Genomic DNA, 17,612 nt, shown 5'->3' with positions numbered 1-17,612 from the left:
TGTATGTAATAATTAAATATGCATTCAGTGTAGTGAGAGGAGTTTTCAGGAGATGGAAACTTCAAAAACATGCAGCAAAATAGAAATGTATGCCACCTACAATAGACTGCAGTTTGAAAAGCTGGATAACTGAGGCAGTCACAGCTTGGAGAGTTTCCAAAATCTGAGACCAGTTTGGCAGTCCTGATTTTTTTCATTATCTTCGAATGAGAGACTAATATAGAAAAGAAATACAGCTTCCAGTTTTCCTGATTTCAGTTTTCAGTAAACCTGCTTATTGAAACAGACTCCAGCTTGTTTGCTTTGAGAAGTCGACGCCGTTTACACGTTTCTCCATCCGTCCTTCAGGCACCATCACCTCCAGCAGCCCCACAGCCCAGCCGGCAGAGGTCCTCCTCCAGGCGACCCCGCCTCACCGCCGGGCGCGCTCTGCAGCCTGGTCCTACATCTTCCTTCCAGAGGAGGCGTGGTGTGACCTCACCATCCACCTCCCTGCTGCTGTGCTGCTCAAAGAGGTCCACATCCAGCCACACCTGGCTTCCTTAGCCAGTGAGTAGAATCAGCCTGTCATGACTAAACACGGTTATTTGGATTGAAACTCTGGTTGATCGTTCCTCCTCCTCCCTTCACCAATCAGCGTGCCCCTCCTCCGTCTCTGTGGAGATCAGTGCAGACGGCGTCAACATGCTGCCCCTCTCCACACCGGTCATCACCAGCGGCCTGACCTACATCAAGATCCAGCTGGTGAAGGCAGAGGTAGCCTCTGCCGTCTGCCTGAGGCTCCACCGGCCTCGGGACGCCAGCACCCTGGGTTTGTCTCAAATCAAGCTCTTGGGGCTGACGGCGTTCGGTAACACGTCCTCCGCCACAGTCAACAACCCCTTCCTGCCCTCCGAGGACCAAGTCTCAAAGACCAGGTAAGCGGCGCCTCATGAACCGGTCACTGGGTTCAAGGCGGCTGCCGATGCCATGATCCTGTCCCTTGTTTTCCTGCAGCATCGGGTGGCTGCGTCTCCTGCACCACTGCCTGACCCACGTGGGTGATCTGGAGGCCATGATGGCCAGCGCCGCGGCGCCCACAGCCAACCTGCTGCAGACCTGCGCCGCACTGCTCATGTCTCCTTACTGCGGCATGCACTCTCCCAACATCGAGGCTGTCCTGGTGAAAATAGGCCTGCAGTCCACCAGGATTGGCCTCAAACTCATCCACATCCTGCTGAGGAACTGCGCGGCCTCAGGCACAGAGCCTCCCAGTGAGTCCCAGCGTGTGTTTGAGATGTTAAAGCGGCTGGAAACGACCTCTGGTTCTTCAGCATTGCTGCTCCGATTGATGAATATTCAGCTTTTACCGTTTTAGCAAAATCAGCTCTAATTCACATCAGTGTGGATAAAGAGAAGTAGAAAAATACAGTTTCAAATGAGAAATGCATCAGAGCAGCGATAAAAGTTCCCAGTACATGAGTCTAAAGTTGATCTCATAGAAAGGAGGTTTTCAACAGAGGGTCCGTGTCTTTTGGTTGATTAGATTTTTTTTTTATTCCCCCCTGCAATTTTTTCCACTAACTGAAATGTCTTTAAATCCGCATTAACATGAATTCAACAGACTGTAGTAAACAGATAAATGGAGGCAGAAGATGTCTTTCAGTCATCAATGCACACATTCAAAGACACACAGGAGCTCTTTCAAGCTGGGAACCGTTTCATTCACCTGTCCCACCAACTAGGAATCAGAATCAGAGATACTTTAATAATCCCACGGAGAAATTACTTTAGTTACATTACTCCATCTGTGATAGAGTGACTATAGGACCAGTTTGATAGAACACTATTGTCGTATTCGTGCTTGATAAAGACCAGACGTTGTATAATGCTCAGATACTTTTATTGAAGCATCTTTTAGAGGTCTGTTTACACAGCTTGTTCACAGGTGTGTCACATCTCCTTCTATTGTTCCATTCTCTACATTTATACATTCACGTTAACTCATGCTTGCCACCTAGTGGACATAAACATAATTCATTCAATCATGACATCCTCCTTTCTTTAAAGTAAGATTGTTACAAAAAGAATCCTATCAAAAAAACAACATACATTGCATGAAAGTTACCACATAGCTATACTTAACACATTCAAAACATCAATTACAAAATAGCCATTTCAACTTTCATTTTTTTTTTTTTTTTTTTTTTTTTTTTTTTTTTTTTTTTTTTTTTTTTTACAAGTTCATTCTGTCAGGTTTTTTCACCACTCTGGTAGATCTTCTTAAGACAGGTAGGTTGTTCCCAAGACTGTCACAGGGTGTTTCAGTCGTAGGTGTTTCAGTCATAATACTACTCTGGGAGTCCTTAGAAACTTCACTTGACTCAACAACAGGCTCTAATGGAGTTTTTAACAAACTGCGCCGATTTCGTCTCAGAACTTGTCCATCTTCAGTTTTTACTTCAAATGAACGTGGAGCTACTTCCTGCAGAATAGTTGCTTTAGTATTCCATCCCTCATCATCCTGAATCCTTACAGGATCCTTGTATGACAGTGGAGGTAGAATCTTAGTTGATCTGTCATAATATGACTTTTGTTTTACTTTCTGCTTTCGTAACTTGTGCTCCAACTTTGATGATTTCTTTGCACTTTGTTCATTACTATCATAACTTGGCAAAGTTGTACGAATCTTTCGATTCATCAAGAGTTCAGCAGGTGAAAATCCACATTGCAAAGGTGAAGATCTGTAGCTTAATAAAGCTAAATATGGGTCAGAGTTACTATCTGCAGCTTTCTTCAGAAGTTGCTTAAGAATATGAACTCCTTTTTCCGCTTTTCCATTCGACTGTGCGTAATGTGGACTTGATGTTACATGTTTAAAGTCATAATGTTCTGTAAACTCTTGCCATTCTCTGCTACTAAAACATGGTCCATTGTCACTAACCACAATATGTGGAATGCCATGTCTTGCAAAGATTGATTTAGCATGTGTTATGACACAGTTTGATGACATATTAGCTAATAGAGCCATTTCAGGATAGTTCGAAAAGTAATCAATGATCACTAAATAGTTCTTTCCTTTAAAATGGAACAAATCCAGTCCTACTTTCAGCCATGGTGATGTTGGAATGTCAGTCATTATCATAGGTTCTTTACTCTGTTTATTTCTAAATGTCTGACATGTTTCACATTTACTGATTAGGGTCTCAATGTCCTTATTTAGTCCAGGCCAGAAAACAGATTCTCTAGCTCTTCTTTTACATTTTTCAATGCCTAGGTGACCCTCATGTATCCGTTGTAGAATATCCTGTCTTAATACTTGTGGAATCACAATTCTGTTGTTTTTCAGTAACAGTCCATTCACAACACTTAGATCAGCTTTAACTTTGAAAAACTGTGAACATGAGCCTATTGGCCAGCCTTCATCCAAATTCTGCATGACCAACTGTAACTCTGTGTCTTTAGCTGTTGCCTCAACTATTTGCTTCAACTTGCTATCTGACACAGGCAACACAGTGGACACCATGTTCACATGACGCTGAATATTCTCTTCAGTTGAACTCACCCCATTGTCTATAGGAGCTCTAGACATAGCATCAGCAAGAATCAGATGTTTTCCTGGAGTGTAAATCAGTGTAAAATCATACCTTTGCATCTTCATCATAAGTCTCTGAATCCTTGGTGACATCTCATTCAGATGTTTTTTCCTGATGGCAACCAAGGGTCGGTGATCTGTTTCAGCTACAAAAGATGGTAGACCGTACACATAGTTATGAAACCTTTCTAGTCCATAAGCCAGCCCCAAGCATTCTTTTTCTATTTGAGCGTATCTGCATTCAGCTTTGGTCATGGCTCTGGACGCATAAGCCACAGGCTTCCATTGTTCATCTTCAGCTTGAAGAAGAACTGCTCCAAGTCCATCTTTTGAGGCATCTGTAGACAGTTTAATTTTCTTAGATGGATCGTAAAAGGTAAGTACTGGTTCTGTAGTCAAATATTTTTTCAGTTCCTTCCACTCTTGTTCATGAACTTCTGTCCACTGGAATTGATTATCATTGTACAAGAGTCTGCGAATGTTTGTCATCTTTGCACTCAGATTGGGAATGAATTTTCCTATAAGCGCAAAACACCTGTTTTGTCGACAGGCTGTGGCATCTTCAAGATGGCTTTTATCTTATCTTCATCTGGTTGAACACCTTGGGCAGACAGTTTGTCTCCGAGAAACATAACTTCTTTGACACTAAACTCACATTTATTTTTATTGAGCTTCAGTCCATTTTTCCGTATGCGCTCCATGACGCGTCTCAATCTGTCATTGTGTTCTTGAGCTGTTGATCCCCAGATGATGATGTCATCAATGTAGACTCTCACTCCCTCCAAGCCTTCGATGATCCGCTCCATCGCTCTATGGAATATTTCTGGTGCCGATTTTATTCCGAAAGGAAGTCTTAGAAAACAGTATCTTCCAAAAGGGGTGTTAAAAGTACAATACTTGGTACTGCTTTCATCTAACTTTACTTGCCAAAACCCTTGTGCTGCATCCAACTTGGTAAAATAACTTGCTCCAGCCATCTCACTGATTATTTCCTCTCGAGTGGGTATTTGATAATGTTCTCTCCTGATGTTCTCATTCAGATCTTTTGGATCCATACATATTCTTAATTCTCCATTCTTTTTCTTGGTAATCACTATGGAATTAACCCAATCAGTGGGCTCTTCCACTTTCTGAATGACTCCCAACTTAGTCATTCTGTCCAACTCATTTTTCAACCCCTCTCGCAGTGGTACTGGAATACGACGTGCAGCATGCACAACAGGCTGAGCGCCCTCTCTCAGCTGGATCTGGTATGTGCAGGGTACAGCACCTAATCCTTGAAAAACATCCTCATATTCTTGAATCATGGCATCAACAAGGTTATTAGGTTCAGTCAATTCAGTGTTTATGTGATAGACTCTTTTCACCAGTCCAAGTTTTTCACAGGATTCATCACCTAAAAGTGACTCACGATCCTCTTTTACAACTGAGAAGAACACAAGATGTTTTGTTCCTTTAACAGTCATATGCAGCTCACATGTGCCAATGCACTCAATTGATTGTCCATTATAGTCTCTTAGGCCCGACTTAACTTCTTTTATGTGAGGTTTCACTTGCATTTTTTTAATATCAGACATGCTTATGAGATTAGCCTTAGCACCTGTATCCAATCTGAACTTAATTGTAGTTCCATTGATCAACAAAGGAATTGTCCATTTATCATCTCTGCCAACACACTGCACTTTTTCTGACTCATTTTCACAATTCACAACACCAATAAAGAATGTGTCACTTAAGTCAGTTTCATCTACTAAGTTTACACGATTCCTCCTCTTTTCTTCTTTCCTCTTCATAAAGCATTGTTTTGCAAAATGATTCTTTCCACGGCAATTCAAACACTGCTTACCATAAGCAGGACATTGTCTCACTTTATGCCGTGAACCACAGCGCTTACAGTTGATAATGGCTTCCTCTTGCAGCTGCCTCGTCTGAGCATGGCGTTTCTTCTGGCAGGACACCGCTCCCACTGCCACTGCTCCGTCACTGAACTGTGAAGTAGTTCCTGTTGAAAGTTCAGAAAATGTCCTCACTTGCTGTAGAGACAGTTCGCTTGCCCGGCACATCTTTACAGCTGTTTCCAGGGTCAGTTCCACTTCTCTCAGCAGTCTTTCTCTGAGCTTCCCATCACGTACTCCAAAGACGATCTGATCTCTGACCATAGAGTCCTTCAGCAGGCCAAAATTGCATGACTGAGCTTTTACTTTCAAATCTGTTAGAAAGTTATCGAAGGGTTCATGCTGGGTCTGCATTCGGGAACGAAAAACATATCTCTCATAGCATTCATTCTTCTTGGGTGAACAGTGAGCATCAAATTTACTCAGCACAACATCCAACTTGTCTTTGTCTTCTGCTTCATCAAACACAAATGTGTTGTAGACTTCCAAAGCCTGCGCTCCCGCTATGGTCAGCAACATCGCTACCTTTCTTGGTTCCGGCTTTGTCTCCAATCCCATTGCGGCGACATACAGTTGAAAGCGTTGTTTGAAAACACGCCAATTCTCATCAACGTTTCCCGTCAGCTTCAAGCTCTCCGGTGGTTTAAGCTCCATGGTCGGCTCTTAGTTCACTCCTGACACCATGTCGTATTCGTGCTTGATAAAGACCAGACGTTGTATAATGCTCAGATACTTTTATTGAAGCATCTTTTAGAGGTCTGTTTACACAGCTTGTTCACAGGTGTGTCACATCTCCTTCTATTGTTCCATTCTCTACATTTATACATTCACGTTAACTCATGCTTGCCACCTAGTGGACATAAACATAATTCATTCAATCATGACAACTATTTCATACAATATATATAATTAGGGGGTCCCCGCTCCATCTCGCAATCAGTTTGGGGGTCCTTATCCTGCAAAATGTTGAAGACCCCTGATCTAGGAACAATAAAGGAATAGTTGATAAAGCAGTCACTTTGGAAAACCTGAGTTTCCCTTGTACTCTGTGAAAAAAGGATGGCTTCATTAAATCTGAGGGCCCTGTCACACCTTGCTGATGTATCCAGCTTATGCCTGATGTCCTAGAATCTCCCTAAACTCTTGCATACGCTGAACTTTCTATGTGTTTTTTTCAATTTTGGGCGCTTACATGGCGTATTCATAATGAGTCCAGAACTTCTGTCCAACGACAGAATAACTTATGCATAATGAACGGCAGCGTAATGCCCAGGAAATGATGCACATCATTTCCTGGGCATTACGGAGCATCAGTTATCCCCTGCATCCCCTCCTAGCATTTATTAATTTCAAATTTAAGTACTTTCAGAAGTTTGAATTCTGAATATGACCGGACTTTTCCTTTAAAGCTCTGGTTCCTGCTAATGGCTACAAGCTAGCAAAGCTTCAGTGAGGTTTTCAGGGTTGCTCCAGAAGGGAGCTCTGATTGGCCAGGTTCAGTCAGGAAGCGTCCGCTGCTCCTATTGGCTGCCTGATTCTGTTTCATCTGGTGTCACTGAATCGGTTTGGACCAGTTCCTCCAGTGTAGACGGACTGTTGGTCCCTTTCTGGGGAACGTGTGTCCAGCCACAGAAAGCTCTTCATGGCAACAGACGGTTCTGCTGATCCAGTTTTTGTGTCTGCCTGTTTCTGACAGATCTGAACAGTCCGCTGCTGTTTGGACGGCTGAACGGCCTTTCCTCCGACTCCACCATCGACATCCTGTACCAGCTGGGGACCACGCAGGACCCCGGAACCAAAGACCGGTAAGGAGAGCGCCGGCTGGCTGCACTGTGGTCTGAGCGACTGTAAGACCTTCTGGCTGCTTCTCTTCCAGGATCCAGGCTCTCCTCCACTGGGTCTACGACTCGGCCAGAGTGGCCGCTCATAAAAGGAGCGCTCCGTCGGGGTACGCTTCTTCTGGTTCCTCCTCCAGGGAATATGGACTGCTCATGCCGTCCCCCTCCCATCTGCACTGCGTGGCGGCCATCTTGTGGCACAGCTTCGAGCTGCCTGTGGACTACGACCTTCCCGGCCTGCTCAACAGAGAGCTCTTTGAGTGGGTTCAGTTCTCACAGCAGCCAGGTTAGCGCTCTATGCTCCTGACAGCTGATTGTTTTTGCCGCTCTTCCCTCCAGGCTGCTGTATAACTGGTCCATGTCGCTGCCGTGCAACCTGGTGCTGAAGAAGGCGGTGGACAGCCTGCTGTGCTCCATGTGCCACATCCATCCCAGCTACTTCACCCTGCTCATGTCCTGGATGAAGATCGTCTCTGGGCCCACAGCCAGCCACTCTCAGGCCCAGCAGCGCCGCCTGGCCATGACGGACGACGGAAAAAAGCAGCACGACGCTCACGCCAACGCTGCGGGACTGACGGACGACTCCAAGCACACAAGGCCGCCGGTCAACCTGTCCGAGTCGCAGCTGACCACCCTGGCTGCCGCCTCCCAGTCCCCTGGAGCCATAGAGCAGCTGCTGGACTCAGGCCTTCCCTCGCTGCTGGTCCGCAGCTTGGTGCAGTTCTGCGTGGGACTGTTGGTCAGCACCGACCTCCCTCTGCCCGCCGCTCAGGCCGAGAGGCGCCCCCACCATCACCACTATCACTCGCCGTGCTCGTCCCCGCATGGGCGGCCGGCCCTGGCCGCGGAGCTGGCAGCGCCTGTGCTGCGCTTCCTCACCGAGGTCGGCAACAGCCACGCCATGAAGGACTGGCTGGGCGGGCCCGAGGTCTACCCCCTGTGGACGGCTCTGCTCTTCCTGCTGTGCCACTCCAGCGCCAGCGCCGCCTCCGGTCAGCCTCTGGGCTCCGGGTCGGCTCCGTATTCAGGGTCTCACTTCTCCCAGCCGTCTTCTGCCCAATCAGGAGGCCTCACCACGCAGCAGAGGACGGCTCTGGAAAACGCAACCGTGGCCTTCTTCCTCCAGTGCATCTCCTGTCACCCTAGCAACCAGCGGCTCATGGCGCAGGTCTGTGCCTCTTTATTCCCCCTCCTTTCCATGCAGCCAGAATCTCTGAACATAAAGATCAAGCTGAACTTCTGGCTCGTATTTAACGCTGTACCTTCTGGCTCCCCGTTGCCTCAAAAGTCCCTGTACAGGGCTTTGCCAGAGGCTCCTCCAGAGGCCCTCCCAGATCCTTCTGAGCTTGGCTAATCCCTGTTCCCACCGTGTTTCTGTCTGCAGGTCCTCTGTGAGCTCTTCCAGTCCGCCCCTCAAAGGGCCAACGTTCCCATCTCCAGAAACATCTCAGGCTTCATCCGGAGACTTTTCCTGCAGCTCATGCTGGAGGATGAGAAGGTCACCGTCTTCCTCCAGTCTCCTTGTCCGGTCAGTAACCTCCTCCTTAAACATGACAGCCGCTTCCACTGTTCCATGTGCTGTTCAGATGTGAACACCAGGGGGCAGCATTTCCTTCCTCCTCCTGGGGTCCATCTATTCCTTCTCCATATAGATTTCTTTTTTTCTTTACCAGAGATCAAAACTAAAATATCTGCAGTCTAGAGGGAATGATATACTGAAATTACCTGTGAAACGTCTTCCTGCAGCCAGTAAACTGATGTAGGCATTGTTACTGTGCATCTCTGTGGGAGTGGGGGAGTTACCAGCTGGGTAGACGGTGGATTCACTTGTTTCAGGCAATCCAGGGAATAGATAGAAATCAGTGTAGTAAACCTAGCTGAAAAGGCCAGAGCAATGGAGTACAGATTGATGGTGGTTGGCGGGAGCCCTGCAGCCTTATTCAGTCCAGCTCCAGTCTCTAAATGACAGCATGTAGCGGGTCCTCTGCCTTCTCACCATCTCTGAAGACCCAAGCAGTCTAGCATTTAGCTCCAGGTGGCTCTGCTCCCCTGGGGCTTCATGGCGAGTCTAAGATCTCTGCTCTATAACGTGTCCTTCTCTCTCTTAGTTGTACAAAGGTCGCATCAATGCCACCAGCCACATGATCCAACACCCCATGTATGGAGCAGGCCACAAGTACCGCACCCTGCATCTGCCCATCTCCACCACGCTAGCAGAGGTCCTGGACCGCGTGTCTGGTAGGTGTCTGTTCGCTTTGGTTGGAGGTGATTCACGACGGGTTACTAAGACAATATGCTGGTGAAGATTCTCAGTCTTCCAGGTCATAGTCATTCCAAAAAAGTTAAGACAATCCACTGAACTTTGTTTCCAAGTTTGAAGACGTTTTGCCTTCCATCCAGGAAGCTTTTTCATTTCAAAATGTCAGAAACGGCGTTGAAACTAAAACAATCCAGCTAATATTAGATTCTGCTCCTTCATCTTCACACTAACTGCTTTAAAATCGCAATCAGCTGGATGTCCGGATTAGCTGAAGATAATTTCAATTAAAAACGACAAATTCCTGTTCTGCTCTGCAGCCTAATGAGGATTGCTTTGATTGCTTCGGTCATTTTTTTAAGGCACAGAGATAGGGCTGGGTATTGTTAAAAAATGTTCGGTTCCGGTACCAATACCGATACCTTCACTTCGATACCGGTTCCTGAACGATACTTTTTTCGATACCAGTTTTATAATATCAATTCGAAGAAAAAGAAAATTACACAACATAAAAAAGTACAAATCTTGAGTTTTATTTTAAGCTCTGATTTTTCCATTTACATTTTTCCTCTTACATAAAAAAAAAAAAAAAAATTCAGTGTCTAATATTCACTGTTACATTGTGAGGACCTTTTTACTTAGCAGTTTTCCTTTAGAAAAATTACCATGTCTGACAAACAAGCCCGTTGAATGGGATCCTATTGACAGCGCACCCATGGTATGTGGGGGTCTGAGCGGCTCCGACAGAAATATTGGAAGGCAGGATGAACTGACTGCACTGATTAAGTTTTCAGGTGGATTTTCCCACTTAAAAACATAATAAAACTACTTTATTCCCACTGATCACAGCAAATATAGCTGCAAGGCAAATAAAGGATAGAGTAGCTCCGGCCAACGCGCGTCAGACCCACTTTTGCACCGCGCAGCCGGAGCAGCAAAGCTTCTTCAGCCGCGCGTCAGAAACTGGTACAAGCAGCAAAAAAGGAAGCAGCAGACGTGATTTTGCTTCTCCTGCTGCGTCCAGTGTGAAATTGCAGCATGATTACATTATTACAGCATTACTCCGCTCTGGCTTTGCTCTGCCCACGGGCTGCTGAGAGGAGGATGGTGGCGCCGGCTGCGGTCCGCTCTTCTTGCAGTCAAACACCGAGCAACTTTCTGCTCTTAAATTGTTTCCGTGCACGATGTATTGCATTGTGCACTATTGGCATCAGTCTTAATAAAGTGAAGCCACACTTTTGACCTGGGGGGCATTTTAAAGGGGTTCCACGACGTTCGCAACCAGTTCACAACAGATACACATGAACCCTGGCTGTAGGCGGGACCACCTGTGTATTTTTCCTGGATGACGCAATCACGTTAAGGGTTACAGCCAATCACCGAAACTTGGTACCGAAAGACGAGGCATGTTTCGATACTCTGTAGAACCGAAGCATTTCGGTCGGTACCATAAAAGAACCAAAGTTCGGTACCCAGCCCTACACAGAGATCAGAAAATAGAAGATGAGGATCCTCATCATTCCCAGTCTGTTCAGGCCTCGTTCTCAGTCTGCTCCGTTGGTTTGAAAGCAGACTGAGGATTTCACCGCCACTCTATTCATAAGCAGCTTTTGAAATGTTTGCTTTTACAGATTCACAAACCGCCTGTCTCCTTGGGAGGAGAAAACAAAGTGGCATTTATGCTACTTTCACAGTGAAAGCGATTTGAGCAGCAAAGAAGCTTCTGCTCCTTCATTGCTGATGTTTGTCCACATTAAGGTCAGACGTCCAGTAAAGTGTGTCCAGATGCATCTGATGCTTCTGCTGCTCCTGTGTTCAATGCAGAGAGCAGCTTTGCTAGATTTGCTGTTATCAGTGGGTAAAAAGTATTTTTAATATGTTTTTAAGTGAGGAAATCCAGGAAAACAGGGTCTGTGCAGTCAGTTCATCCAGATTACAATCCTGCCTTTAAATATTGCCAACAGGTTTCAACAAGTTAATTTAGGCGTTAATAAACTGTTTCAGAGGAGTGATCATAGCGCTCTGCATCAGCAGTGCTGTGTCTGTCTCCCTGCCAGCTCCCAGATCAGCTTCTCTGATTGGTTGATGTTAGCGCGTCCAGAAACAGTTAAATTTTTCCAACTCCAGCAGCTGCTGCTTCTGAAGCGCGCCACATGCCTCAGATGCTCAGAAGCTCATGAGGCGCTGCTTCAGCTGCTAAAAACATGCTGCTGAGCCTTGATGCGCGTCAACTATTAACTTTGCATTTAAAACTAGCTGCTTCAGTTGCGTTTGGTGTGAAGGTGGCATTAGAGCCGTCCTTCATTGTTGTGTAGTTTTTCTTTATGATGTCATTTCTTCTCTTGGAACAAATGGTTCTGACCTGGTTGATCTGTGGAAGAAGATCAGGACAAACGTGACTCGTTTCGTTCTTTTCGTTCCCATCCATGCAGACACTCCCAGCATCACAGCCAAACTGATCAGCGAGCAGAAGGAGGACAAGGAGAAGAAGAATCATGAGGAGAAGGAGAAGATGAAGGCGGACAACGGCTTCCAGGATAACTACAGCGTCGTGGTGGCCTCAGGTATTCAGCTCCTCCTCTGACTGAGGGAGCGTAGCCACTCCCACAGGTGCTCATCCGTTCCTCCCGCTGACCCCCAAACCAGCGGCTGGGGTCAGAGGGAGCGTATTGGTTCCACAAAGGTTTTAGTGGGCAGTGTGATGAGCGGAAATGGGATTTTGGCAAAATGCCAAATGTGCAAAAATGCATTTTTCCTCTCATTAAAGGGAATCTGGTCAGACATATATCTTGATTTACATTATTGTTCAAGAGGACTTGAACAGAGCTCCGCCATCAGTAGGCAATGTGGGGGAAGTGCCTTGCCCAAGGACACACAGTTAAAGCCGGGCTTGAACCGACAGCTGTCTGATTGCAGGGCAAACTCCTGCATGCGACACCACTGTCGCCCAGTATAAAGAGTTTAATGGTTTTAGCCTGATAAGTTCAGAGTAGCCTTCTTCTCGCTCTAACTCTCCATGTTTGTCGGTGGGAAGCTGGTTTTGTAGCAACGAGGAAGTAACCATGAAGTTTAAAACTTTTTCCTACCTCTAGGTCTAAAGTCCCAGTCCAAACGAGCGCTCCTGACCCCTCCCCGACCCCCGTCAAGAAGGGGCCGCATCGTGAGCGACAAGCTGGCTGCTTCGTCCGGTGTGGACCCTTCAGCCAAAACCATCAGCGTTCCCGTCTTCCATCTTTACCACAAGCTGCTGCCAGGTACGGCGGCTCACCAGGTGGGACCGACAGCATTCAGAGCTGACGTCTGAGGCCCGCTCTGCTCTGTCCTCTGTTTGCAGGTCAGCCCCTCCCCCCTGAGATGACCCTGGCTCAGCTGCTGACTCTCCTGTATGAGTGCAAGCTGCCGCAGGGCTACCAGTCCATAAACCTCACCGTCAAACTGGGCTCCAAGGTTATCTCCGACCCTGGCCTTTCAAAGACCGACTCCTTCAAGAGGCTCCGCACCGAGAAAGGTGACAAAGGCCCCGCCCACTCAGAGCACAGAACCTTTGACTTTTCAGATTTTTGTGAAGAAATCTTCAGTGCTGATGTTAGAGTTCACTAAAATATATATTTTTTTCCTTCCTGGTAAACGCTAACCCTCACTTTTAAAGTCCGATTAGCAAGCAATAGTCAATGGATCATTATTTATACCTAAAACTAATACGTTTGAGGTGATTTAATGAATTCAGCGTCAATCAGTAAAAAAAAAAAATAACTGGACTAGCACATTCAAATGAAAATTACTCTGAATTAAAAACACTGATCATTTATTGAACAGGATGGAATAATTTCATATTTAAAGTAATTTAAGAAGTTTGAATTCTGAATATGAGCGGACTTAACCATCAGAAAACTGAATAAGACAAAGTTTTACGCTTTCTGCAGGCTAACAGAAAAACGTGTCTGTCACTCATTTAGCTGCGTTTGACACGAATCAAAAAGCCAGTTATTATCTTCCAGGAAACAACTTTTTAAGGCTGATAAAGGCTGAACACTTTGCAATTACATTCCGCCATCTTGAATTATTCTGCCTCCTACCTCCTTTTTTTCCTTTTTCACTGTAACCTAAACAAAGTTCAAAAGTTCTGTGGCAGTTAATAAACTGGTAATTCAGTGTTTTTAGAAACCCTGAACAATCAGGAACTCTTAGATCTTAACTTTAGATTTAACAATAAAAACTTCCTCTGATTGATGAGCCGTTCTGTGAGCGGGAAGGTAGAAGCCATGCTGTTGCTTCTCATAGTGCCTGTTTTTAAAGACGCCTCCTCTCTTGTGTCTCCTCAGTGGACCACTGTGACATGCTCAGCAGCTGTCCTGAAGACGAACCCATGATGGCCGGCGACGAATGTCTGGACGCTGCGACAGACGAGTCCCTGCTGGAGACCAGCCCCATCCAGTCACCGCTGCAGGTCTTCGCTGGGATGGGGGGGCTGGCCCTGATTGCAGAGAGGCTGCCAATGCTCTACCCGGATGTCATCCAGCAGGTGGGGGGCCTACGCCAACCTTCTTTGCATAAATTAACCATTGTGAAGACTGTGTGATGAGTGTGACGACTCGGTTGCTCTGTCTCTGTCCGGCTGGATGCTTCCCACAGGTAAGCGCTCCATTGATCCCAGCGTCCACCCAGGAGAAACCCAAGGACAGCGACCAGTTTGAGTGGGTGACCATCGAGCAGTCGGGCGAGCTGGTGTACGAAGCCCCGGAGTCTGTCGCTGCAGAGCCGCCTCCCGTTAACAAGCAGCAGTCTCAGTCGTCCTCCTCTTCATCCTCCTCCTCTGTTCAGTCCATGTCCCCCATCCCCGCCCACTCGCTGGCAGCATTCGGCTTGTTCCTGCGCCTCCCGGGGTACGCCGAGGTGCTGCTCAAGGAGAGGAAGCACGCACAGTGTCTGCTGCGCCTGGTGCTGGGCGTCACCGACGACGGAGAAGGCAGTAAGTCTGAAAACACCTTCTTCATGTGTTCCGAAAGAGTTGAAAAAAGAAAGAACAACAGTCCATTTTGTTTTAAAATTTGAAGATGTATCATTTCCAGTCCAGGGAGGTTTTTCAATTCAAAATGTCAGAAACAGCATTGAATTTAAAGCTTTAACTCTCTGCGTTGAGTTTAATTGAATTCAGTTTATTTATATAACGCCAATTCACAACAAATGTCATCTCAAGGCTATGTTACTATTTAACCAGATCATCCAGTCAGATTGATTCAAAGTTTTCTATCGAAGAAAAACCAGCTGATTGCATCAACTCATTGACTCAAAGGCAATCCCTCACACTAAGCATGCTTATAGTGAAAGTGGAGAGGAAAAACTGCCTTTTAACAGAAAGAAACCTCCAGCAGAACGAGTCACATCCAAACAGGAACAGACCAGATGAAGCTACTATGAGAAAAGCAGAGAGAGCAGAACGTTAGAGATTGAACAGATTCTGCAGAGTGGGAGAATAGAGATAGAATGAAGCAGAATGATGAAAAAAGGGTCCCTTTGTCCTCCAGCAGTCTTGTCCTATAGCAGCATAACTATAGAGATAGCTCAGAAAGTTCAAACTCTTCATCTGTCTAATGAAGCGCAGCATTGTGCATAGTTTACTGACTGTTCTGTAAACTGTTCCCATATTCTCCCAGGTCACATCCTGCAGTCTCCTTCTGCTAACGTCTTGCCCACGCTGCCGTTCCATGTCCTTCGAGCTCTGTTCAGCAGCACGCCTTTGACCACTGATGATGGAGTGCTGCTGCGCCGCATGGCGCTGGAGATTGGCGCCATCCACCTGATCCTGGCCTGTTTATCAGCTCTCAGCCACCACGCTCCCCGTAACCCCAACACCAACGGCAGCGCCTCTGAGGTAGGGCCAGGACTCAGGCAGAGTGAGGAATATCTGTTAGCACCATGGATCTGGTTAGCACGCCTCGGCTCTTCATGGCAATAACAAATATTTGCTTCTTTTTAAAGCATTGCATAGAATCCATACGGCTGTATGGACACCTAAAAACTGAAAGGACGTACGGCTAAAATATTAATTTTTATATATTTATTTTTACGATGCTCAAACGTATCAGCAGCTTTATGGATCTTGGCTGCACCTTATCCCTTTATATGACAAGTTAGCCTTTTTGATCACTTGCATCCCCCTTACAAATGGAGCCCCCCCTCCTTGTCTTTCAGTGAGGTCTAGAAGCACAAGATCTATATCCAGCCATTCAGCAAAGATGCTGCTACATGGCTGCACATCTTATTTTGTCATTAGACCAATTAGATGAGCCCTTGAATGATATATAACCTACTGGAAATTAACTTGGAAAAAACAGTTAACAAGTCAAGAAAGAAATGTAAAAGGCTCATTGAAAAGTTAAAAAGTTAATCAGCCTAGTTAACAATTACATTTAGGTTTATAAACTAAATATAAGCACCAGTATCAACATTAATGCCTCTAAGGTTATGTTGGACCAAAATAAATGGGTTTCTTTCACCCTCAGATTGTTTTCATGAATTTCTTATAGAAGCTCTTTTATTATTTCTCTTACTATATTCAGGCAGGTTGGCGTTTCTTGTTTTTACATTGACATTCATTTTTGCCATCAAGATGTCCATATTTTTTTAATGTTACAAAGGTAATAAGGTCATGTCCTGGATTTCAAAAACACTATTAGTTTGAAAGGATCTCACTGAGTGCCCCATAAAGGGTTAAGGTTAACGTAAAAAAGAAATGCTCCACCTCAGGCTCAGCCCGCTACACACCCACATTCAGCTATAAATGAATGATGGTCTCTATCTAAAGGTCAAAGCTACTAATTTTTCATTACGACAAATTCTTTAATTAAGTTAAAATATATAAATGATTTCTTATCATTTTTGACAGTTCTAAGATATATAAATACTTCTGGATACGGTAGAAAAGTTGACGAGAGGATTCTGCACCAACAATATTTTTTGGTCCATTATTTGGTCTGAGACTTGGTCTAACTACTCAGGCGTTACCAGATCCTAGTAAGAGCTGAGGAACAGCATCTTCTCCCTACCCGAAAAGAAAAGTAAAAAGGTGGACAGCAGTAGATGCTAATGCTAATCAAGGGTTAGCAAACAAAAAGAGGCAGTCCTCACAGAGACGGACTTTTCTCCTATCCAAGGAACCAAAATATTAATTCAGATGATTTTACTGACCTGCTGATGTGCTTATTATAAGTGTTTGTGTTTGCAGACGCAGTTGTCCAGTGGTCACAGCGGTGGGACCAGCGAGGAGCAGCAACTCTACTGGGCTAAAGGAACCGGCTTTGGTACTGGATCTACAGCGTCAGGCTGGGATGTGGAACAGGCCCTCACCAAGCAGCGACTGGAGGAAGAACATGTCACCTGTTTACTTCAGGTGAGGACGCTCTGCTGATGTGTGTGCTTTTGATGGCATCTATAATCAGACATTCCATGTCCCACAGGGTGCAGCTGCAGCCTTTTTATGGCGCAGGATATCTGTCAGTAATGATGCAGGCGTCTGAATGAGTTAATGGAAGTCCATAAATAGGAAATACATTGAAGATTAGTATTTATCATGTCATGCATAAACGTCACCTTGGATGTTTGTCTGAAAGAATGCAGGTTTAGATGTCACAATTTAGCAAAAAATCCAAGGAAGAAACTACAGCTCTGGATGGAGCTGTCACCTCCTTTGGGAGGCAGTAATGCACCTTGAAGTTGTTCACCAGTCACCTTTAAACAAAAAGAGACTAAAAATGTCTTTGGTAGAATGTTTTCAATGCATGCGCAGCATAATGTTCCATCAATGGTTCAGTTTAATCTCTGCATCATTCGGTATTTTGATTTATTTTTTAAATTGAAAAAGCTAAAGCAAGATTTCTCAGTATTTGTTTTTGAAACCTAAGTGAAAAAAACGAATAAGGCTCGTTATCTGATTTTTCCATTTGAAATCTCTCGCATTTTGATGAGAAAAAGATTAAGATACGACAGAAGAGGCAACTTTAAAAAAAAAAAAAAAAAAGTTTGTAAATGTTTTCATGTTTCTATTCATG

At 45.3% G+C, this 17,612-nt stretch overlaps 1 protein-coding gene across 5 annotated transcripts in view; it reads left to right on the top strand.

Annotated features, from left to right (window-relative positions):
* birc6 (baculoviral IAP repeat containing 6) overlaps positions 1-17,612 on the top strand; it is a 106,180-nt gene that overhangs the window by 48,726 nt on the left and 39,842 nt on the right. For all 5 annotated transcript variants that reach the window (XM_038304592.1, XM_038304593.1, XM_038304591.1 and 2 more), the window contains 15 exons: positions 349-549; positions 638-917; positions 997-1,253; positions 7,166-7,274; positions 7,346-7,567; positions 7,647-8,475; positions 8,692-8,835; positions 9,416-9,545; positions 11,997-12,128; positions 12,657-12,818; positions 12,899-13,072; positions 13,887-14,086; positions 14,197-14,533; positions 15,219-15,436; positions 16,790-16,954. In XM_038304592.1, coding sequence (XP_038160520.1) covers positions 349-549; positions 638-917; positions 997-1,253; positions 7,166-7,274; positions 7,346-7,567; positions 7,647-8,475; positions 8,692-8,835; positions 9,416-9,545; positions 11,997-12,128; positions 12,657-12,818; positions 12,899-13,072; positions 13,887-14,086; positions 14,197-14,533; positions 15,219-15,436; positions 16,790-16,954 — 3,560 coding nt within the window. The remainder of the gene's footprint in view (positions 1-348; positions 550-637; positions 918-996; positions 1,254-7,165; positions 7,275-7,345; positions 7,568-7,646; positions 8,476-8,691; positions 8,836-9,415; positions 9,546-11,996; positions 12,129-12,656; positions 12,819-12,898; positions 13,073-13,886; positions 14,087-14,196; positions 14,534-15,218; positions 15,437-16,789; positions 16,955-17,612) is intronic.

The sequence above is a fragment of the Cyprinodon tularosa genome, unplaced genomic scaffold, assembly GCF_016077235.1.
Source record: "Cyprinodon tularosa strain WSP-4 unplaced genomic scaffold, ASM1607723v1 ctg539, whole genome shotgun sequence".
Taxonomy (NCBI): domain Eukaryota; kingdom Metazoa; phylum Chordata; class Actinopteri; order Cyprinodontiformes; family Cyprinodontidae; genus Cyprinodon; species Cyprinodon tularosa.
Note: the sequence above shows the minus strand (reverse complement) of the source record. Positions and strands in the feature narration are given on the sequence as shown.